This window comes from Ochotona curzoniae, unplaced genomic scaffold (genome assembly GCF_017591425.1).
Source record: "Ochotona curzoniae isolate NIBS_2020 unplaced genomic scaffold, NIBS_Ocur_1.0 contig_883, whole genome shotgun sequence".
In the NCBI taxonomy this organism is placed as follows: domain Eukaryota; kingdom Metazoa; phylum Chordata; class Mammalia; order Lagomorpha; family Ochotonidae; genus Ochotona; species Ochotona curzoniae.
The window spans coordinates 55,380,079-55,405,203 of NW_024466599.1; the positions used below are offsets into that span (position 1 = coordinate 55,380,079).

Consider the following 25,125-nt stretch of genomic DNA (forward strand, 5'->3'; position numbering starts at 1 on the left):
AACCAGTGGATGGGAAACTTGTCTCTCTCTCTGTAAAATCTGCCTTTCAAATAAAAATAAATGAATCTTTAAAACTTTTTTTTCTGAAGTTTACTCTGGACAATTTTATGTCTTGAGTTTGTTGGTGTTTAAACTTCTTTTCAAAATACACTGCTTATGAAAAGTAGTGGGGCCGGTAGAAGTGAAAAGGATTTTAGAAGGTCAGACACAGTTTTCACACTGGCAAGCATTAGTGTGATTCTTGAATATTCTTTAACTTCGCCAAGCCTCTGTTTGAGAAACAAACATAAATCAGGATGTTAAGAAAGTTGTTGTGAGAAAGGGAAAAAGACAAGGTCCTGGGAAGGCCTGCTTAATTACTATTAGTTAGCAGGACAATGAACTGGTTTACAGACTGTGAGGTTTCAATCCTGCTTCCAAACTGTGTGAGGAGTGTGACTGCGACAGTTCATTTTTTGTGCTTAACTATCTCACCACTGTAGTGTGGACATAATATTTGGAACTGTTCTAAGAAGAATATTGACATGGAAAAGTGAGTTGCTATATATAAAACACACAGAAAGCCCACGTTCATTGTGAATTGTGATTATGGGGACAAGGTGCTTGAGGGAGGATTAGGAGAGTAACTGTGTTGGCAAGATGGAGTCAGGGAGGAAGGAGCATCAGGCTGATGCTGTGTGAACTGGGCTTAAGTGACCTGCAGGTTCTCCAAAGCCCTGCAATGCAGTATTCTCTAGCTGTCAAAGATGGTTTCCTTCCCAGGATGCACTTGTGTCTTACCTGGGACCAAGCAGAGGGAGCTGCCATGGTCATGTGGATACTAAATTCCATGCAGAGGGGTTACACAATTTTGAAAGACTTCAAGTATGTTCAGGCACCACCTTCTCCCTAAAAAGAGACTGAGAGCTGGGGGAGTGTTCTCTTTTTGCTACTGGCCTTGGCTGGGGTTTCTATCAGACTTTCTCTTTCTTGGCAATCTTCTGGCCCCTTCATGATGGATGTTTTTCTATGTAAATGTATGCTTTCGCTCTCCCTGTTAAATGATTCCTATTCCTACCTGTCTACACTATGGCATTTTCATTTAGAATTCTTATCTCTGATGCCAGAAACTGGGATAGAAATTAAGATACTCAAATCTCTCACTATGGTGGAGAAATCTTGCCTGGGCTTGTCTTTCGAACATGAGGATGCTGAGCATCAACTATAAACATCAAATCCAGCCTTCCAGTGACACACTGAGGCTCAAGTTGAGGCTCAAGTCCTAGCAAACAGGTGCCAATGTCAGGTCAGTCATTAGGGAAAGGGCAGGGTTCCAGAGTGTGAGGACAGTCCGGAGCTCAGTTAGGCTAGAGCTGAAATAGAACTGCTGGCAAATTTTGGGGGCCCATAAATATGGGATGCTGGGTTTAGGTGCCACTCAGGCCAGCTGAATGGGCTGCCACAGTAAGATGAAAGTGCATGTGAAGAATGGAACTAGGGCAAAATTTATTTTGCAGTGTCACAGGAGGTGATAAGCCAATGTGTTATTTCCTATACTTTGTAATAGATGTCTAAGCAAAAGAGGTCATGATGTCACAAACAGCGTTGCAAAAATCTGTGAATTTCTACTTTTATAGGATCTTTTAAAAAGATTCATCTATTTATTTGAAAGGCAGAGTTATAGACACACAGAGAGAGAAACAAAGAGAAAGAGATTTTCCATTCACTGGTTCACTCCCCAAATGGCTGGGCCAGGCTGAAGCAGGAGCCTGACACTCTGTCCAGGTCTCCCACATGGGTTTCAGAAGCCCAAGCATTTGGGCCATCTTCCAGTGCTCTCAGGTGCTTTAGCAGGGAGCTGGTTTTATAATGGAGCAGCCAGAACTCATATGACATTGCACATGGTGGTTTAACGTGCTGCACCACAACGCTAGCCTTGGATTTTTACTCTTCACATCAGTAAGATGATTAGCTTCTTGGAGCACATTTGTATCCACTAGTTCACTGGTCACTACCAACATCCCTTTTCTACAGGATACACACCACTGTGAAGGAGGTTATGTGTTGTTATCAGAGTGCGGTGGAGGCAGAGCTGAGTGGCAATGGGGGGGCCTCCTGAGCCGCATCTCCCTCCCTACTGGACCACACAACCAAACATGTAATCCTCAGCCACCAAGGTTATCTTGGAGCATTAGCAGGTGCTTGTGGGCACCCTCTAGAATAACAGTCCCCCACTCCGAGTGAAATAAATACCTTTTCCAATCCGGCAGAGCCACGAAGGAAGAAATTCCATTCGGCATCAGTTAGGAATCCCTGCTGTCGCATGATCTCCACACAGAGCATGAAGCTGTAGATGAGCTTATGTTGCTCAAAGAGGCCCCTGGAAACGTTGACGTATGCAGTTAGGAGAGTCTGCTCCAACAGGATGTGCAGGCGATGCTGCAGGTCATCTGTCTTCTTGGAAGTCTCAATGGTCGTGTTGAACAACTGTGTGAAAGATAATATCCTTATTAATATGTCAGACTGAGTTTCCGTGAAGACAAAAATTCCCTTTCTACATTCTTTTCCTTGCCATTCCTTGCTCTGCAGTGATGACACAGCAGCACAGGAGACAAGCACTGTGCTCAGACTAGAACTCATCCCTAACTGACCTGTGGTATTTATTTTCTACAGTCCCTTTTCTTTCCTTCCAGAAACTGACTCACAAGCTGTTGATAGTATTCAGAACACAACATCTTGATGTGAAACAGAAAATCCCAGAAAATGGAGGCAAGCTGGCAGAACCAGTTTTCTCTCCTCCTCAACTTAGACTGGAAAAACCCTTAGAGTAGAAAATGTAAGGGCAAGGCAAGATTATATGCTATTCTTAGTACTTCCCTAAGAAAACTCTGTTTAAAAAAATATTTTAATTATTTGAAAAGCAGAGTGATGGAGGAGAAAGAGAAGGTGGGGAAGAGGGAGAGAATCTTTCATCTGCTGATGAACCCCAAGGGCTGCAACTAGACAGGATGAGGCCAGGCTGCAGCTAGGAGTAGGAACACCGCCTCTATGTCTGAAGTGGATGGCAGGTGTTGGAGTTTTTCGCCCATTTGCTGCTGCTTTCCCAGGCACACTAGCAAGAAGCTACATGGGAAATGAAGCATCCAGGTCTCCAACTGCAGCTCTGATATGGGATGCCATTGTTGCAGGCGGCAGACTAACCTCTCTATGCCACAATGTTGGCATTCCCCCTCAAATAATTTTCTTTTGTTTTATCATGCTTATTTGAAAGGAAGAGTCACATACACAGAATACACCCAGGGAGGGAAGGAGAGAAGAGAGGTGAGGGGAGGGCAGTGAATGAGAGGGGAGGGGAGAAGAGAAGCAGAGAGCTCTTCCACCTGCTGGTTCATACCCTTAATGGCTGCAATGGCTAGGGCTGGGCCGGAAAAGGCCAAAACCAGGAGCCCAAAATTCCACTCTGGTTTCCCTTGTGGGTGGCAGGGGCTTCAGTGTTTGGGCCATCATCTGCTATTTTCCCAGGCACATTAACAGGGAGTCGGATTGGAAGCAGTGTAGCCGGGACTTACTTGAACCTGTACTCTGATATGGGATGCTATGCTTACCCTGTCATACAAAAATGCTGAATATATATCTCCCTCACACTCCCACTACCAATCAAAGTAATGAATAAGGTATGGAAAGAGTGCTAAGATTTACATTGGTATCGATATAAACTGATTTTAAAGGATATTCCTGCCCTTATTCCTACCTGGGAAGTGTGAGAGCTGGCCCCCAAGCCAAATGTGTTCCAACTTACAAAGACATTGGGACGACAGTAGATGTCATGGCAGTCAAAGGATTTGCTATGGAAGGGTCACAGGTAGCCTCACCCGCTTCTTGAAACTTCCAAAAGCGTGGAAGCCGACCGAAGGTTTGTGAGGATACTGCGTAGAACTTGAAAGCTGTGGGCAAGCGCCTTTTGCACTAGAGATGCACAAAGTTCCAACATGGTCTAGAAGAACAGCATGTGACTCATATTTCTGGTTCCACAGCTTGAGGGGGCAACTGTGGGAGGCAGGCCGATCCAACCCCTGGGACCAAGCTATGCTGCTCATGGGATGATCAGACAGATCTGAACAGACCAAAAGCTGGAAGACACATGAGGACTAAGACACATCAAGGCTGTGAAGTGTCATCCACTCCTACCTCTCCACTTCCTAAACACTGCACTGCAATTGTGTAGGCTTCTGTTCACTCCTGCCTCCAGGAAGGGACACAAAGAGAAAATAGTCTGATTGGGTCAGTCTTCTATCCAAATGAAAAGTCTCCATCTCCCCCCACTCAAAATATCTAAAGGAAACATGCGGTTATTGCAGAGAATATGCAACATCCCTTGTTGTAAAGTTGGCATACAATAAAAGATAGTGGAATTGTGGCTTGCAGACTCTGCCAGTGATGCCACAGATGGGTTGAACTGTAAGGAAGAGGCCACAGGCAGCTGGAAACAGACAAAAAAGGGGTGAGTGGGGATGGGTCCTGGAGAAACTTGGTAACTTTTTCCGCATAAAGAACAAAGCAAGTGCTCCTTTCTGTGAAGCCTACATTGCCAATTCTGTATGATGTTGAATTTGCTTTTGGGTCAGTGGAATGGTGCTGCAAAGGGGAGGTGGGATGGAAACCTCATGTATGTGATAAGTTAGAAAAGTCAAAATAAAACAAGAAAACATACTGACCTATGGTAAAGATAGGAAAGAGATCTCCTTAAGTCTAAGGGCATGGAGAACAACAGTCTGCTATATATAAAGTTTTTTTGGGGGGGAAAAAAAAACCCAACCAACCCAGGGATCAATTTGGTCAAGTATAGTGTCATCAGGCCTTGAGCCACAATACCCACTGGAGATGTTAACAGTGGAAAAGAAGCCATAAGACTGCAGAAAAGTATAAACAGTGCAATATAACAAAGATTCAAGGAAAAAAAGGAAAGGCAATCAAGAGGAGAGACAAGCTGGGGAGTGGAAGAAGCCAAGAGGAAAATTGCCAGCGTTTTGGGTCTCTCTGCAACAGACTCTGTGGGGGAAATCATTCTTGAACTACACCTTTGGATCCCAACTCCTGGAGGATTGGATTCTGTATCTAGACTCCCTGAGGCAAGAAGTAACTGAAGAGGATTTGAAGGGAAGCCCTAGAGAGGAGGGGGAACTTCACTGACAACAGCAGCATGCTTACCTGCTTAAAATATTTCAATGAATACTGGTACATCGGGTCTATTTCTGAGAGGCTTGCAATGACGAAGTACATGACGGAGCCCTGGGTGGCCACAGGACGGTACTTCTCTCGGGCCACGTTGATCATCTGTTCAGTGGACTCTGCTTCTTTCAACCTGGTTTTAATGGCACCAGACGTGATCTGCATAAACATATAGTAATGAGTCCTTACTGACCAGTTTCAGATAAATAGTGGGATGTCATTCGGGTAGCTCTAAGAAAGAAATAAGGGTAGAGCAAGTTAGTGATTATAATGAAGGGGGTTCCAGGACCTCAGGTCTGAGGGACCCTCTTGGATGAGCTGACCTCATTCCATCCAGGATAAGGAACAAATGAGTGCAGGGAAATAGGCAACAAGGTATCCCTGGAAAAACATGGAGCCACGTGCATCTGAGATTCAGAGGTAGCAGCACCGATGCAGTCCTCCGATTTGCTCTCTGGCTTCCTTGTGAGCAATGCAGAACACAGGAAGAAAAGGCAAGGAGGAGGAGGAAGGAGGGATGCTCAGGAGAGCTGGAAGGAAATGGTACCAAACCTCAGCCTGGAAGATCCAGGTGGCTGCAGTTCATGTTCTTTACCTGACATTGCCAGCATAGCCTCAGCAGAGGTGTGTGTGGAAGCTGTTGTTTATGCAGGTTTATAGATCTGAGCCGGGAGAGTTTTTCAAGGTGTTTTTGATGGTTTATTTATTTTTTTGTTTTCTGTATTTTGGAGTTGTGACTATTCCTAATTTCTCTGCCTTTCTGTTTTGCCCCTTTTCCTGGTCTTCCAGGCACATGTGCATAGACACAGTGCTCCTGTTCAAAGAGGTCAGGAACCAGTGCAGGAACCATGACTGATGTCTCCCACAAGAAATGTCATATGGGCGACACTTATCCTGAATTTTGTAAATTTACTAGAAATAAAAAAGTGATGTGAATTCTTAATGCATTTTGCTGAACCTGACAAATCAAAATATTGTATCAACATAAAGTTAATAGAAAAGTTACAGAGAGGTTTTATTTTTTGAATTAAACTTTTGAGATCTGGCATGTAATTTATGCCAGATTTATTATTATTATTATTTATTATTATTCATTATTATTTATTATGTAATGATGTATCTTAATCAACACCAGTTATATTCTCTTTTCTTTAAGCTTGGAACTAGTTCTTTTGCTATTTTTTATTTTTAAAGATTTATTTATTTATTTGATGGGCAGACACCACAGTAGAGCATACTAAGTTTCTACCCGTGACGCCAGCATTCCATATGGGCACTGGTTTGAGTCCTGGCTGCTCTGCTTTGGGTCTAGCTCTCTGGGAAAGCAGCAGAGGATGACCCAAGTGCTTGGGCTCTGGCAACCAAGTGCTTCAGAGACCTGAAAGAAGCTCCTGACTCTCGGCTTTGAATTTGCCCTGCTCGGGTTGCTGCAACCATTTGGGGAATGAAATGGCAAATGGAAGATCTCTCTCTCTCATTTTTTCTAATGCTAACTCTACCTTTCAAATTAAAAAAATAAGTCTCTTAAAAGTTCTGAAAAAAATGGTTTATTTGAAAGTCAATGGCAGAGGCTGATACAAAGAAATCTTCCATCAGCTACTTCACTCTGCAAAGGGCTACAACACTTAGGGATAGATAGGGCAACCCAAACCAGGAGCCAAAACTATCTGGATCTATATGCATTCAAGCGCCCAAGTACTTGGGTCATTTGCTGCTGCCTTTCCAGAAATATTAGCAGGAAGCTGGATCACATGTTATGGTTTAATCCACTGTGCCACAATGCCAGTCACAGACTAACTACATTCTATGCATTCAATAGTCACATGTGGCTAGTGGCTATCTGCCCTATGTCGAGGTCTAAGCATAGCATGTCCACTCAAGCACCCTGAGAAGTGGAGGGCAGGGAGTCTGTGACAAAGCTGTGACTTAAAATCAGCAGGCTCAAACTTTTCCTGTAAATGACCCCTTAGGAATCTGAGCATGGATTGAGGGTAGAATTGAGTGGGAAACCCCAGTGCCAATATTGGACTCAGGTTTTCACACGAGTAAGAAAATAGAAGCCAGTCAGAAAAGGACAAATACCATATATTTTCCATAATGTAAGACAACCTCCATCCAAAATACAAAACACATATGTATGTAAACAAGTATATACATATATTCGCATAGATGAACTGTATAATGGAGACTAGCAAACTGAGAAGTGAAGATATACTGTAGTAGGCATCTCTACTCCTGAATAAAAGGAGGACTCTCAATAAATCAGTGAGATATAACTTGACAGTATGATATTGGATTTTCTACCTTTACCTATACTTACAATGCTATGATGTACTTAAATAGCAGAATTTTTAACTTGTAACTTTTATTAAGGGGCTATACTAAGATAATATGTGGCAAATGGCAGGTGTGGGAAAATGGGAAGGGAGGAAGGGTAGGGGGAGGCAGGAATCCTCATACATATAAAACTGCATCATAGAAAATAATAGTTAAAAAGCCAGAAAGTTGTGCTGAGAGAATCAATGTTTCCTTACTCCTTGGGGAATGCAAAGAGCTAAAGAAAAAAGGAAAACAGACCATTTTTTCTATTATGCTAGGGACAATTAAAATGCTGTATACTTTAGCTGGGTGTGGTGATGACTTGTAGGATATTATACCCTAGAAACTTGAGCCGTCACTGATATTTACAGAATATCAATACCTGGGGGTGGGGTGGCGAGGACTCCCCTCTGTTGATTTACTTCTGAAATACTTACAATATCTGGGACTGGGTCAGGCTGAAACTGGAGACAGGACCCTGGGCCATCATCTCTATGAAGCTAGGGTTAGGAGCCAGAGCTGGGAATTGAAGCCAGGCACTCCAATATGGGCTGCAGGAGTCTCAAATGGCATCAACTACTTGGCCAACGGCTTAACTCTTGAGACATATTTTCAAATGATTATTGTGGGAGTTGAGGGGCATTTAGCTTCTAGGCAGGAAGTGGCAAGAAATACAGGCAAAGATCAGTCTAATCTCTATCCCATAGAAGAAAATGTCTTCAAGGCACCTGCTTGAAAACAAAGACATCAGCTAACAGATAAAGATGGTGGGCAGAACACAAGCATGTGCCTCTGCTCCCTATGGAAACCAGGGTAAAAATGATACTAAAGGTGTTTAGAAAACAGTCTGAATTCACAAACAGAAATAGAAGAGGAAATATCAAATTGTTGGGATGTAGGGAGCAGACAGAAGAATGGTAGTGAACTAACAGACCCAGGAAAAACTGGGTTCCTAAGCTGGCCAAAGGGGGAAAAGTCAAGGAGTCACCTATTTGGTGAAACAGAAGCCTTCCCTAAGGACAGGAGTTGGCAGCAGCAAGCACTGCTGCAAGTGGGAAGGGCCAAAAATAAGAATTGGTTGTAAGACTTCCAGTCCCCTCCCTGCACAATGTCCTCTCCCTATCTGGGCAAGAAGACAGGAGTTTAGGCTTCTGCAATCAGCACAGCTGGGCTCATAGGGACCTGGGGTTGTGGCCTTACAGAGGGCCTGGGAGATGGGGATGGCCTTGCAGGAGGGCATGCAGGGACCTGAGGTTTGTACCAGGCAGGCAGAGGCAAATCTAGGGATTTCTCCCTGTGCTTGATCTTGGGGTAGTGGACTGGGCTTGGGGAACTGTGCTTGGATCTTGAATGTGTGGAGGGGAGGAGTCCCAGGCCAGCATTTGAGTCGGGTCCCTAGCAAGCAGGCAGAGCTCCAGGTCAGCACATCACTGCACATCACATTACAGAAAGAATGGGTTTAGGAAGACCAGGTGGGAAGCCCATACACTTCCAAGCACAAAGATCGTGGATTGCTCAGGGAACGAAGTATGGAGATATGTGGGAGGGAGGACTGCTGGGAGAGTGTTGTATGTGAGGAATGACTTTGGGGACTTCTACCAACAAGGCCACTGCACTTGCAGGTAAGGGAGGTGGAAGAGAACAAGCAGTTTGGAGGAGGGAAGATGGAGGATCTTTCTGGGTCAGACCCATGCACTCTGCCCATGTGGGAAACCTGAGTTAGGCTAGTTAGCATTGACTACCGCCCTTGGTGGGCCATAGCTCCCACTGGTTAGCATGTGATTTAGGCCTAGATACTGATCAGGCCAGAAAGGGCAGCTCCACTCATCACCAAGCATGTGGGTTGGTTCTGGGGTAGGGGCAGACTGGGTAGGGCCAAGTCAAGCCTTAGCACACTGGCATTTGCAGGAGCCAGGATGGAGTGCAGGCCATGCTGGCTGGGCTGTCAACCTACTGGTTTGGGTGAAAGCCAGGGATGGGGGCCGACTGGGTAGGGATAGGCTAAAGCACCCACCAGTGAGAGCTGTGACTAGGGATGGGCTGGGACAGGCCTGACTGCAGCAACTGATGGCAAAGGCCAAGACTGGGGATGGGCTATCCCAGGCTGGGTCAAAGAAACCATTGGCATGTGCAAGATCTGTGGCTAGCAGTTGGTCTGGTCAGGAAGCTAAGGGGACACCTTGACTGAGTAGTGGTTCCTACTGGTGGATGTGAGAGCTGGAATGGGGGTGGTGATCTGGGCTGGACATGGCTACAGTATCCTTCTGTTTAAGTGAGCACTGGGCCTGGGGTGTGCTAGGCCAGGCCAGACTCTAGCAGCCACTGGTGCTCATGATAGCCAGGGTGGGTACAGAATGGGCTGGGCTAGTTCTTGGCACTTGCTGAACCACATGTGAGCTGGGTCTGGGGATGGACCAGGTATGGCTATGGCTGGGCAATAGCATCCAACAGTAAGAGCTGGAATAAGTGTGGGCTGGTTGGGCAGAGCTGTCGTTCCTGACAGGACAGAAGGTGGTCCAAGTCAGGCTGGGCCAACCACCCACAGGTGTGTACAAGATCTGCCACTTGGAGGAGACCTGATAGAAGAGCTTTGGGAACTCCTCTTCATGTGAGTGCAAGGACCAAGGCTGGGAGCAACCCAGACCATGCCAGGTTAAAGTACCTGCCAGTATACATGTGAGTCAGGCCTGGGGGCGGGCCAGGCTAGGCCAGTTCATAACACTCACTGGCAGATCTGAAAAACAGGACAGAGGGTAGTATAAGCTGGGTTGGGCTGCTACACCAGTTGGTTCATATTAGGGCCGGGACTGGGGACTGGCTGGTCTGGGCTCAAGGACCCAGCAGCAAGAGCTGGAACCAGGGGTGGGCTGAGTCAGATCAGGCTATAGCACCCACTGGTGAATGCCAAGGTGAGGCAGACCATGCCAGACAGGGCTGTAGTGTTCACCAGCACACATAAGCCCTGGGTGGGAGAAACCAGATGAGGGGCTGTGGAGGAGGAGGGGCTTCACCATGGGCCACTGCTCCTTCTGTGAGTGTGAGAACTGGGACTGGGGGCAGATCAGGCCCGACAGGGCTACAATGCCTGTTGGCCTGCATGTGAGCTGGTTTAGGCAGAGAGCCAGGCTGGGCTGACTGTATTCACTGGTGTGTGCATAAGCCAGAGTAAGTGCAGGTTGGTCAGGCTTTACCGCAGCACCAGCTGGCAAGTGCTGGGAATGGGGCCAAGTCCTGTCAAGCTAGACTGTAGAACTGGAAAGTACAAGATCCATGAGTGCGAGTGGGCCCAGTAGGGAAACTATGGGCACCTCTCTATGGGCTATAGCTCCTACCAGTAAGCCTGAGAACCAGGGCTAGGGGGCAAGGTGGACCTGGCTAAACAGGAGGTAGCACTCACCAGCATAAATGTGGGCTGGATAGTGGGGCTGGGCTGAGCTAGGCTGTAGCACCCATTGGTATATACAAAACTTGAATGGAATGTGGGATAGACTGGACAAGTCTCCTGCACATACTGTCACTCACAGGAACCAGGGCTGGGGGTAGGCCTGGTGAGGGTTATTGGAGCTTGTTCTGACTGGGCTGCAGTTCCCACTGGTATACATGAGGGCTGCGTGTAGGGTGAAGAGGGTTGGGCGGGGCCACAGCATCCTCTGGTTTGTGTACGAGATGGGCTGCAGACAGAATTCACCTAGCAGCTATAATCACCAGTGTGTGTGTAGAATGATGCAGCTGATGGACCGAGCAGGATCCCACACCAGCTAGCACACACAAGCATCAGGTCTGGGGTCACCTCAGATGAGGTTTCTTTGGGGATACCCCTTAACTGAACCACTGCACTCAGAATTCCAACAACAGGGGGAATTTCAGGAACTGTGGTCTGACAATGGAATGTATGTGTCAGAAGTGGACCTCCTCAGTAGCTAAGATGGCACAGTGGATGGCATGCCCAGAAGCACAAGGGGGATATGACAATCCATTGGAACCTACAAAGTACATCTGGTACCATGTTAGAGGATTCAGGCCAGAACAAACTGGACAACTTTCCTAAGTAAGCATTAACAAGTAGATTTAGGTGAACAGATACTCTGAGATCAACTGTTCAGCCAATGAACTTTGGAAGGATTTTCTCATCCTTGCAGCAATCAACAGCATTTCAGAACTATCACCACAACCTGAGCAGAATCCTTGGTGTTTGCTTTACACTGGGGACCTTGAGACGATATCAGGTGGCCAGTTCCCATCCCCAGGTACTGATGTGGTTATGATGGAGGTTGCAGCTCCTTCTCCCCCATGCACCTTTCTCCCAGATACAGGAAGGAGAAAAAGAAAATTGGAAACAAAGGTCTCATTCATTTTCCCCTAGTCCTCGACCCTTCCCACCCTAATCAGTGGTCCACATGGGCATGCATCCTCCTTCTCAACTATGTAAGCATCATGAAAAATAAATCTTTAATAAATTTTTTTTTGAAGAGGATGAGGGATGAGAGCTTCCTACTGAAGAAGGTAAGCAAGGTTTTTCTTTCTTTTTTTTTTTTCTTGAGTGGAGGATGCAGTACCATACTGGGAGTAGACTATCAGCTGGATGTATGCACATTGGATCTGCCTTCAATAAAGCAGCCACTGGGAAGCGGGGCAGGGAGGGCTGCTTTTCATAACAAGCCTTATGAAAGTATCTTACTCTTTAAGCACTTTGCATGGAAAACTTTGGTGAAAATAAATGGATTAACTTCCAGAGAATAAAAACCAGGAACAAACGAATCAATGCAGGATCAAAACACCAATGAACATCCAAGCAAAAGGAAGAAATTGATGGAACACCTGCATTACTTGTTTATTGTTGCTCTAATTATGAGAGCAACTCTAGGACATATATACTGAAGTGACTATAGGACATAAAGCAATAAATCATTTTGACATCAGCGACAAGCAAAGGATTTAACCTTGTGTGCTCTTTTTCTAGTAAAGTTAAAGGGACATTTTAGTTAATTACTTTGTCTTTCTCTCCAAGGAATGAGAATAATTTTATAGGATGTACTCCTAGCATACATTTCTTAAATGATGCTTTGTATCTCAGAAATAATTATATGCTTCATGTAAAACTTCCCTTTTCTATGAGCACATTTTTGGTAATTAAGCACCATATTTATTACTTGCAGAAAGAAAATTAGCATCAGCTAATCACAGATCCTCTCTGCATAGAACTTAAGAGGTGGGACATGTAACTGGATAACTCTGGAATATGCTAAACATCAACAAGTGCTGTAACAGGGACTCAGATAAAGTGCTACAGAAGCTACCGAGTGCAAGAAATTCATTTCAGCAGGAAGTACTCCAAGAGACTTCCTGGAGTAGGCGACATGAGCATGAATTAGTGTGCTTTCTTTTCAACTTATATATTGCTGCAGTTTTTTTTCCATCACATGATTAAAGGAGTACAGATGAGAAGAGATGCAGTTGTCTACAGTTTCTATAGTTTGGTTGGCACAGAGCCCTGGCAGTCAGGTGTACATTTGTATGCACCATTGACAACTTACAGATGGCCCCTATTCTTGCTTTAAAAGCCCATGTAAAAATCTCACAGGCTGTAGCTCTAACTTTTGAAGAAATATACCTTGTATATGTAAAAAAAATATATAAATATTTGCCTTTGAGTCCTGGAGTGTGTCAATAAGCTCTTCATTGTCCAGTATATTTCCTTCAGATGTAAAGAGCATTTTCAAGATTTTCTCCTCAATAGCTTTCAGCTGGTTTTTATCACTGTTGATCCTTACAATGAGCTTGATTCTTTGTTCTTCCAACTCAGGTTTCTCAAGCCGCACCACATCACTGGAAGGAAATGTGGAACACACAAATTATGCTTTTGAGGGTGTCCTGAGGTTTCTTGTATTTTTCTCCCCCATTTGAGATTGTATTCTTGGTACTGATCAGCTGAGCATTCACACTGCTAGCTGAATCTGAGTGCACAATGTTCCTGTTTTACTTGATTTACACAGTGACTTTTTGCTGTGTCAGTCCTGATCTTTTTTTTAAGATTTAGTTTTATTTGAAAAGCAAATTTACAGAGAGAAAGGGAGATAGAGAAATTGTCCTTTCTCCAGTTTACTCCCCAAATGGCTGCAATAGCCAGAGCTGAGCCAATCTGAAGCCAGCAGCCAGTAGCTTCATCAATGTCTGCCACGTGGGTTTAGGGGCTTCCCTTTTCATTGCCATCAGTAAGTAACCCAATCAGGCAAAAATAAAGGGGAAAAACAAAAATGAAGAAAGTCTGTGCAAAGTATGGGATACTATTAATGACAAAATAATCACATTACAGGTATTCCTGAAGCAGAAGAAAAGGAACAAGACATTGACAACTTGCTAAATGAAATAGCTGAAAAATTTCCAGGTCTCTGAAAGAGACATGGGCATTCAGATAGAAGAGGCTCAAAGAACCCCAAGCAGATTCAAACATAAAAGGTCTTCAAGTCTTATTTCCATCACACTGTCAGAAGTTGAAGACAAGGAGAGAATCCTAAAGACAATAATAGAAAAGCATGAAGTTATATGTAAAGGAAAAGCAATTAAATTAACACCAAGCTTCTCAGCAGGAATCATATAGGTCAGAAGAGAGTGGGATTATATTTTCAAGTTCTTGAAGAAAAAAAAAAAACTCACAGCCAAGAATATTACATTCAGCAGAGCTATCCTTTAAAAGAAGAGGAAGAAACATTTTCTGGGTAAGCAAAAACGGAGAATTCATCACTATAAGAGCAGACTTGTAAGAATTTCGGAGGACTGTCCTGTATCAGAATAATACACGAAACATATTATCATGAAATTCACAAGAGCAGGTGGAATCATTTTCCAAACAAAATGACAGATCTTAGTTCTTATCTGTCATTACTAATCTTGAACAGAAATAGATCAAATTTACACACACACACAAAGAAGTTAAGTTGGCTGAATGGGTCAAAAACCACGACCCCATTATATGATGCCAACAAGAAACTCACTCCACAAGGATACACACAGACTGAAAGGAGTTGGAAAAAAGATATATTGGGCAAACAGAAACCAAAATTAGGCAGGCATAGCTATCCTTATATATCAGAGATGGTTATCAGGTAAACAGACTTTAAATAAAAAAATTATAAACAAGGTAAAGAAAGACATTTTGATAAAAGATACATTTCAATAAGAAGACATAACAATCATAAACTTATATGCACCACCCAGATTTACATGATAAATAGTATTAGAACTAAAGTGAGAGATACACTCCAATACCATAACAGTGGGTGATCTTGTCACCCTACTCTCATCAAAGGACAGATTATACAGACAGAAAAGCAATGAAGATACATCAGGGTTGAAACCTACTAAGGGGGAAATGGATCTAACAGACATCCATGGGACATCTTACACAGCATGAAAGCTTTTCTGGGATCAATCACAATTTAGGTAACAAATCAAGTCTCAGGCTTAAAAGATGAAAGTCATATCAGGTACCTGCTCAGATAATAAAAGAATAAAAGTAGGAATCAACAATACAAACTCAAATACTTTAATTAAAATGCTATTGAATGATTAAAGGGGCATTGAAGAAAATTAAAAAGGAAACCAAAAACTTTCTTGAAATAATTGGCAATGAAGCAAGATATCAAATCCTTGTTACGTATTAACAGGGAAGTTTATAGTACTAAATATTTAGATTATAAAGATAAGTGTCTCAAGTTAAAGATCTAATGATACACTTTGAGAATATAAAGAAGTACAAATCAGATCCCAAATCAGCAAGATTTACAAGAATCAGATCAGAAACAAGTGAAACTGGAACTAAAAATTATGAAAGATCAACAAAACCAAAATCTAATTTTTTGAGAAGGTAAACAAAAAAGGTACACCTTTACTCAGACTAGCAAAGGGAAAGTAAAGAAAAACTCAAAATTAGAGATGAAAAAGGAGATATTATAACTGACACCACTGACATACAAAGGATCATAAGGAAGTACTGTGGAAAACCGTATGCTAATAAACCGGAAAACCTCAAAGAAATAGATAAATGCCTGGATTCATATAACCTAAGAATTTTAAATCAATAATGTAGACAATCTAAACAGACCAATAACAAGCAATGAGACTGACACATTAACAAAAAGTCTTCCATTAACGAAATGTCCAGGTTCTGGTGGTTTTACTACTGAGTTCTACAAAACATTCAAGAGAAATTAAGTTTGATACTTGTCAAACAACTCTCAAAATACTAAATATGATGAAGCTCTGCCAAACTCTTGTGAGGAGGCCAGAATTATTTTGAAACTCAAACCAACAAAGACAGGACACAGAAAGAAATCTCTAGACCTACGTCCTTTATGAACTACATTCAAAGATTCTTAACAAGACACTAGCAAATTGAATCCAAAACCACACTGAAAAATTATACATCATGAATATGTGGGATATGTCTCAGAAATGAGGTTGTTCAACATTCACAAATCAATAAATGTCATAAATTAATATATTGAAGAAGACCATATTGTCATCTCACTAGATGTAGAGAGTGCATTTGATTCAACACCCCTTCATGATAAAGAAAAAAACTTCCACAGGTTAGGGACTGAAGAAACATTCCAAAAAATTATAAACCTCAAAATTGTAAAAATTCACAAACCATTAGCCAGTATTATACTGAATGGGGGAAAGTTGGAACAAGGCAAAGATGCCCACTTATGCCACTCTTATTCAATATAGTGCTAGAAATTTTCACAAGAATGATTAGGAAGGAGATTAGAAAAGAGGAAGTCAAATTATTCATTTATAGATAACATGATGCTGTACATGAAAAATCTGAACACCCCACCAAAAAGCTGTTAGAATCAATGAACCAATTCAGCAAAGCTGCAGGTTACCAAATGAAATGTACTCATAGAAAGAGAAACCAAGAAAGAAATCCTATAAGCAAAAGATAGAAAAAAAAAATCAAACATTTAGGAATAAATTTAACCAAAGAAGTGAAATATCTACACAATAAAAGTATCAAACATTGATGGAAGAAATCATGACACACACAAAAGGAAAATATTTCTTGCTCGTGGATTGAAGATTCAAAATAATTTTAAAAGTCTGCACTATCTAAAACAATCTACAGATCAGTGCAGTCCATATCAAAATACCTATAATATTCTTTACAGGATTAGAAAAAAATTCCTAAAAGGTAAATGGACTCACTAAAGACCCTTAATAGGCAGAGCAATCCTAAACAAAAAATTCAAGTTGGAGACACCACAACAGCTGATTTCAAAACATACTACAAAGCTGTAGTAATTAAGACAGCATTGTGCTGGCCTAGTAACTGGCACAAAGATTGATGTGACAGAATGGAGACTTCAGAGATTATTCACATATATACAGCCGACAGGTTTTTGATAAAAAAATACTCAAACCATACAGTTGAGCAAGGACACTCTCTTCATCAAAAGGTTGGCAAAACTGGATGCAAATATGTAGCAGAATGAAATTACATTTACACCTCTGAATGGATCAAAGTCTTCTTTGGAAGACCTGAGATTATGAAGTTACCGAAAACACAGAGAAAGTGTATTGTTATAAAAGAGAATTTCTTGGATAAGACCCCCACAGCAAGGCAACAAAAATCAACTTGACAAGTGGGACTGTATCATTCAGAAGCTTCTGCCACAGCAAAAGAAACAGTCAATAGCACGGTGAGGAGATGTCCAACAGCATGGGGAAAATATTTGTAAATCACCTGACATAGGGTTAATATATTAGCAAGTTAGAAAATAAAAAACAAAAAGCCACAAACTCAGCTGAGAGAGACAAAAGATTTTAATAGATAGCTTTCAAAAGAAGAAATACAAATTATCAACCAATATATGAAAAATACTCAATATCATTAGCCATCAGGGAAATGCAAAACAAATTACAATGACATATTGCCTCACCCCCGTCAAAATGGCTAAAATTCAAAAACAAAACAAGACCAGAGTTAACAAATACTGGCTAGGGTATGTATAAAAGGGAACATGAACTTTCTGGAATTACTGCATTTGAGATGCCTTCAAATAGTTCATGAAAATAATTATGAAAAACAATGGCTTCAGATTTAAGAGTTTATGCAGCAAAATTACATTTTAATTTCACTTGTTTATAAACCCTTTTCCAAAAAGCAAAAGATTTTCATTAACATGCCACCAAAAAGATGAATTTAAAAAACTTATTTTAAGGCCCAGCTTGAGTGGTGGAGGGGAAGCCTGGAGGAAGAAGGAAGCTGGGAGGAGGAATATAGCTGATGCAATCAGGCCAACGGACTACAATACCCAGAAGCCTTTACCTGGCCCAGGAGTGATGTATGGGGCTGACCAGGCCAGAGGAAGCCTATCAGCTTTCACAATACCATATAAGAAAAGTTCTTTCCTCTGTTAAACTTCACCTCACTTCCTGTTTTGATCTGAGTATAAACGCACCTGTTCATGTGCCTGAGTGCGACTTCCCTGGCCCACTGTCATTGCTAGATGGGTGAACCACAACTAGGAGTGCTCCTGATAAAGTTCATGTTGAGCTAAACTTCCATTTAGTGTGGATCTTCTCAATTTGGACTTGACTTAGACATTACACTTGGGAACAAACAGTCATTAAGCAAATGAACAGCAAAGGCACGACTTACTATGAACATCGGCTAGTCTGGCTGCAAGGAAAAAAGTAGTACTAACTACTGACAAGGACATGAAGCAACCGTGGGAACACGATATAGGACAGCTTCTTCAGAAAGCAGGTTGGCAGGGTACCATACCTCCAAGGTATTTATCCAAGAGAATTTAAAGCACATAGTTACAATAAAGACTTGTATTCACATGTTTAGAACAGCCCGATTTCATGATAACCCTCCGCTTGAAACCACTCAACAACTGGTAAAAGGACAGACTTCATGTGTGGCACGGACAAACAATGAAATACTACCAAACCATAGAAAGATGAATCTCAACAGGATCACGGTAAGTCAAAGACATCAGATAAAGGATGATTTCACCTACATGAAATCCTAGAAATATCAAACTGTTTTGACAGAAAACACGTAGTGGATGTGAGGGGCCAGGGATGAATGAGCACTGTCAAAGGGGAATGATGGAACTTTATGAAATAGTAGAAATGTACTGCATCTTGATTTTGCTAATGGCTTTACAACTATGTATCTGTGAAAACTCATCTAACTGCATATATAAAATGGTATTACATGTAAACTATACTTCAGTAGAATAAAAAATATTACTGGCGTAGGGGTGAGGTCTCTCTCCTGCCATTTGGATTGATTGGTTCCAACTCTCTGGAATTGCACTTAAAACTTTTCAAAAGAGTAGGTATTTGGTGCAGCAAATAAGTTACCACTTGAGATATCTGCACCCCATATATTGGAATGCCTCTTCATAAACTTTAAGGACCCTTGTGTAGGTCTGCTGTGGTTTGGTGATAATTTGAATGTGTCCCTCAAAGATCTGGGAGCTAGCACTTTTTGTGTACAGCAGTGTTGGGTGGTGGGACCCCTACCAGTGAGGCAGGGTGAGGGGAGGCTATGGTGATAATCAGGTCATTGGCGTCAGAAGTGATCAACGAAGTTTTCAGAGGACTCCGGTTAGTTCTCAGGAAGAATTATTTCATGGGAGCAAATCTGTTGTCTAGGGTTGTTTCCTTTGTAATCTCGTCTACCTGTGCTATTGTCATGATACTATCTCCCATGTTGTGACACAAATAGATGGGGCCACTTCTTGTTTGGCATCTACAACTGTGAACTAAATTCCTCCTCTTTATAAAGTTTACGTTCAGGCGTTTTGTTACAGCCACACAAAGGGACCAAAACAAGTACATTAACATCCAGAGAGCAGCAAAACAGGACAAAAATAAATTTAGAGCAGCTGTTTTCTTTTCCCCACACGTATGCAATAGCTAATTTCTAGGTGTAATAGGTAGGAATTAGGGGTTCATCTTTAATTCTCTTAAGACTGCAGGCAAGATCAGTGGCAGCCAGCAGCTATGAATATAGAAAAGAATGTGGCCACTTATTCTTGTATGTATCTTTTTACCAGAAGATTCATTTGCATGCTTTCACACAATAGAATTTTTCTTTCTCAGGTTTTAGCGCCTTCTCAGGTTTTAGCCCTTTCTCAGGTTCTAGCCCTGGCTGCTCTGCTTCCATTCCTGCTTCCTGCTATCACCCCAGGGAAGACCACAGACGATACTCCAAGTACCTGGATTCCTGCCGCTCATGTGGGAGAACAGGAGTTCCTGGCTCCTGACTTCAACCTGGCCTGGCCCAACCCAGCCCTGGCTGCTGTGGTCATTTGGGGAGAGAACCAGCATATAGAAGATTTGTCTCTCCCAGACATTCTGCCTTTCAAACAATACATTTTTTTTAAAGTTTTTTTTTTTTTTTAATTTGAAGGGCAGAGTTATATAGAGAAAAAAGGACAGAGAGGGATTGTCCATCTGTGGGTTCACTCCCCAATGGCCAGAGCTGGGCCAATCTGAAGCAAGGAGCCTCTTCTATGTTTCCCATGTGGGTACAGGGACCCAAGGATTTGAGCCACATTCTGAGGCTTTCCCAGGCCATAAATAGGAAGCTGGATTAGAAGTCGAGCAGTGGGACTTTAAATAGTGCCTTTATGGGTTGCAGGCACCTCAGACAGAAATTTAGTCCACTATGCCACAATGCTGCCCTTTCAAATACTAAATATATCTTTTAAAAAGCCACAAAATGTTAGGAGGCCCACAGTCCCTACACCACCCGCATCTTGCCCTTCTCACCTTAGCAACTGATCCTCCAGACCCGACTTGGTAACAGTGAAGTTGATGATGGTAACTTTAATGCATACCTGGAAGACAAGCATACAGTACATAAAAAATGCCTAAGTGCAAATAATATGGCCTTTCATTCCTTCTTCCTTCCAATAACATAGCCATTACAACTCAGATGAGATATTTCAGTTCTAATTGTGTATGTATCTATATCCATACACACACTATGTCACCTTGTAAAATGCTAGTATTATTTTATCTACCAATATGAGTAACAGTGTTGTTTGTCTGATCCCAGTATTGGAAGCCTATATTATTTTAAGGAAAGGAAAGGCAGGAAAGGTTAAACGCAGTGTTGTAGGGCTAATGTAGCAGGCATAGCCCATGGGCACATTGGGCTTGGGGAACTGAGTAGGGCCCACATGGAAGGCAGAGAGAAGTCCCAGGTCTCTTCATGTGTGTTGTAACAACATTGGACTTGAAGCTCCAGTGCAGCATTCCTCAGGTCCCTACTGGGGTTGGGGAGCATGCGTACTCACATGGCTGACCTCCAAGAGTTTAAGAGCACAAGATAGGGGACAAGATAGTCATGCCCAGTTCTTCCCCCATAACCCCCCACCGCCCCGCCTCTGCCAACGCACTCCAAAAGCAGACACAGATGTTGGAACAAGGATTCTCTAATGTTGCCCTTTCCTGAGTTCTTTATCTGGGTAACACTCTGAAGGTGGCTGCACACTCAGTCTCATGGAAGCTCTGATTCATTTGTCAACCACAATGTGAGAGGGGATGGGGAGGAGAGTGATTGATGAGAGCAGTGGTGACCTGTGTCTGTGAGGACCCACTGAGGACCAGCAGACAGAGTGTTGGAGAGGTGCACAGTGTCACGGGACAGGGTAGGGCTTGGGGGCCATGTGGAGGAGGGGCTCCAATTCAACCCCACAGCAAGTGGAAGGAAGGCTAGAAGAGTAAGGGTAGAGGATGGTGGAAGAAAGGGAGGAAGAAGGAAGTGGGGAGAGCTGTTTCTTATGTGGGAACCCCTAAATGCTGCAGACTCATCATATTCTGCATCCCCACTTTGGCTGATGAATCCAGAATGAAGTTCTTACCTCAGGCAGGTAGTGGGGGTTTGGCATTTTGGTTGTCATGTAGAACCTGAAGTTTTTGTCATAATCAATGTCTGAATCTCCAACACGAATAAGAACCCGTCCACCACTGATGAATGTTTGTTTCAAAAGAATGGGTTCCAGAGCTGGATCCAAGGTTTCTTTGAGCTGAAAAATTAGAAGCACACACACAAACCCTAGTAATTAAAATGTATCAGCTTCTCAAATTCCTTAAGCCTCAAAACTGAGATATTTCTATGGGAGCTCATAGTTACTAATGTTCCCATACACCTTGTAGAAGAATAGTATAAGAAAATAAGAGCACATGAAAGCGATATCTTTATTTTTGAAAAAAAATTATACTATATATAGTATAGTATAATATATTAATATATTGTATAATATATTATATATATATATAGAGAGATAGGCCAGTATATATATATATATATATATATATATATATATAGTATAATTTTTAAAAAAATAAAGATATTATATATATATATGTATATATATAGAGAGAGAGCGAGCGAGAGAGAGATATGCCAGGACTGGCCAGGGTGTGCATTAGCAGAAACCTGGATAGATGAACTGTATAAAAACGTCCTAGAATACCAGGAAGTTAAGATGTGCTGCAATAAACATCTTTACTCTGAAATAAGAGGACAACTTCCAATGAAACTGCTAAATATACCTTGACAATAAGAAACTAGATTTTCTACCATTGCCTATACCTACAATGTCAGGATACAGTTAAATAGCAGAATGCTGGACTGTGACTATTGCTGAAGGCCTATACTGTTGTAATAATATAGGGGAAAACAGCGGTGGTGGTGGTGAGGATAATGGGGAGGGAGGAAAGGGAGGTGGAGTGGGAATCCCATGCTTATAAAACTGTATTGTGAAAAATAAGAGCAATAAAAAATAAGTGAAAAAAGAGGAAGTGGAGCTGAGACGTGAACCCAGGTTCCCTGCTCAGGGATGTGGTGTCTTAACAACTCACTGTGTTAGATGACAACCCTGCAACACATCTGTGTAGATGAATCTTACATACTCATTCATCTCTGTGAGAAATAAGCTAATAAGTCAGAGGCAGGCTGGGTGTATGGAGCTTCAATTAGCTGCAGACAAGTGAGGATCTGTTCATGCTCATGGTTGTTCTAAGTTGGGAATTGACAGATGGCATCCTGCTGGCATAAACTGGTCCTCAGCAGTCCATAAACATGGTTTTCCAAAAGTAAGACCCTTGAGCTGAAGAACAGTTTTTACCTTTTTGAAGTTTTATTAAAACAGATATACAAAAATTTCTCTAAACAGAGGCTAGGCACAGTGACTCTGACGACTGCGAAGACTAAAACATTTACAATCTGGTCCTTCACGGAGAAAACCTGTGGACTTCTATTGTCTGACAGTCATGTCTTGTTCCTCAAAGTAAATTGGATTTCTGTCAAGAACTTGTGTATGTGGCCATCACTGACTGCCTCATCAGGATCCTCACTGTGTCAAGGGGCACCTGGATGATGGGGTTGCTCAGGGGCTTTCAACTTTGACCTGTAATCCATAGAAATGAATCTACATTACATTGTGATGCAATACCCACATGTCAATTTTTAAAAGCTTTGGAGATAAAATTTTATGCTATCACATAATTTTGCATTTAAAAATTTTTATCAGGAAAAAAATCCTTATTGAGTTAGACTATTGAGTCAGACTGCTGATTTTACACTCATGTGCAGTTGGAGGTAAAATGTAAAAATAGTATGCTGACACAATGCAGAATCCTCTAGATGTTTAACGTGAATAAGCCCAAATCTCACAGTGCATCAAAGGCCAGCTGGAGGGTCCTGTTCCTGGCTGGGGGCCTGAAAAAAAGCCATCCTTCCACTCCCCTGAACACTATGATTCAGTTAAAAGGCTGTTCTGTCCAGGGGTAGAACATCACAGAAAGTCTTTTTGTCCATTGTGGTGAAAGAGCAAAGTCCCAGACGACCTCCTATGTCACAAAGGAAACATGGGTTCGAGAATCCAGTTTGGGGCTATAGTAACTGTGCCCAAATCACCTCTCCCCTGAGACTTCAGGGTTTGAGGAAGGGCCTGTTACCCATTGTAGAACTTTCCCTGTGTTAGTCAAGTCCAAAACTTGGTTTCATCAAGGCTTGTTGGGAGTACTGAAACTTGTTATGCATTTTCTAGGCAGGAAAGTTTGCTCAGATGGTTTATTTAACCTTTCTGTGCCTTGATTTCCTCAGTGGTAAGAAAGGGATGATGACAGTCACGACCTTGTAAAGTTGCAGTGAGGACAAATGAGTGACTACTATACACAAAATGCTGAGAACTGACCCCAGCAGGAATGGGACACTGACCGTTAGTTGATGTTAACATGCTGATTAGTGCTCCTTCTCAGCACATAAGGCAGCAAGCAGCCAAGCCACCCAGGACAGTGCTTTTTTCTGAGCTGTCATGATTTAACAGACTCAACTTATAGTGCACACTTCTGCCCACTCATTCTTATCAGAATAGTATGCCAAATTGGGGAAATAAATAAACTATGAACACTAACCAATCTTGTTTATGTAGTCCCCTCCCCCTTTTCCTTGAAAAAAGAAAAAAAGCTTATCTGAAAGGAAGGGTGATACACAGACAGTGACAGATGAAGAGAGAGGCATCTTCCCAAATGGCTATACAACCAGGACTGGGCCAGGCTGACACAGAAGCCTTAAACTCTATTCAGGTCTTTGCTTTGGGTAGTAGTGACCCAAACACTTGGACCATCTTCTGCTACCTTCCAAGCTGCATTAACAGGGAGCTAGATTGGAAGTAGCATAACCAAAACTCTCACCAGCACTCTGTTCTTGGAAGCCAGCATCGCGGGTGGTAGATTAACTTGCTGCACCCTGATGCAGGCTCGTTATGCCTTTTGCATATGCTAGTGACATTCCATGGGATGTCCTTCTTGTTCAGAGTGAGCTCAACACAGGGCCATAGCTAGCCTTGGACCCAAGCTAGGCTCCCATTGCTTCTCTGATCAGATAGCTCAGCATCCTGCATTTTGCTGCAAAGCTCTTCTCACCAGAATTCTCCTACTTCTTGTTTCCCCTCTTACTCTGTTTTCTATGTCCACAAATGGACCATAAGCTACCAAAAACACCATTATCAACATTGTTCACTATTTATTCTAAAATGTTTGTTGGATGAATGAACAGCTTCAAAAACATACATTCTTGGAGCCTTGTCTAAAGACACGGAGCACCTAAATGCAAGAAACATCCCCTGCTCCTCTTTTTAAAGACAAAGTTCATAGCAGTCATCATTAGATCTAGTCTAGCTTTGCATCAAGTGGAAAATGATGTTTACATCTGCTGGAGGGTTTTTACTGTCATCAGATCATGCATGTGGGATGTGGAATTTATAGACAGCAGTCCCCGGCAGCACATCTTTAACTAACCATCAAGGGCCACCAGAAGGTCTAAGAATTGGCAGTATTCAAAAACAGAGGAACCCCTTTTCATCACTCAAAAAAATGTAAAAAAAATGTGTTTATCCAACAGCTTCCTGCCTACATGAGGAAACCCTGTTAGAAGATGAAAGCAACTGCTCTGACTACTGTAAAAATGTGGCGGAATGCTATCTTTAGCAAGAGGTAAAGACTGGAAAGGATTTCCGGCAAAGACCTGGAAGTTGGGAATGAACAGTGGAAAAGCAAAGT

General features: G+C 42.3%; 1 protein-coding gene across 1 annotated transcript in view; it reads right to left on the reverse strand.

The window, feature by feature from the left end:
• DNAH6 (dynein axonemal heavy chain 6) overlaps positions 1-25,125 on the reverse strand; it is a 232,916-nt gene that overhangs the window by 39,357 nt on the left and 168,434 nt on the right. Inside the window, exons 56-60 of the mRNA XM_040993368.1 lie at positions 21,420-21,584; positions 20,323-20,390; positions 13,173-13,353; positions 5,188-5,367; positions 2,233-2,466 (exon numbers count right to left, since the gene is read on the reverse strand). Coding sequence (XP_040849302.1) covers positions 2,233-2,466; positions 5,188-5,367; positions 13,173-13,353; positions 20,323-20,390; positions 21,420-21,584 — 828 coding nt within the window. The remainder of the gene's footprint in view (positions 1-2,232; positions 2,467-5,187; positions 5,368-13,172; positions 13,354-20,322; positions 20,391-21,419; positions 21,585-25,125) is intronic.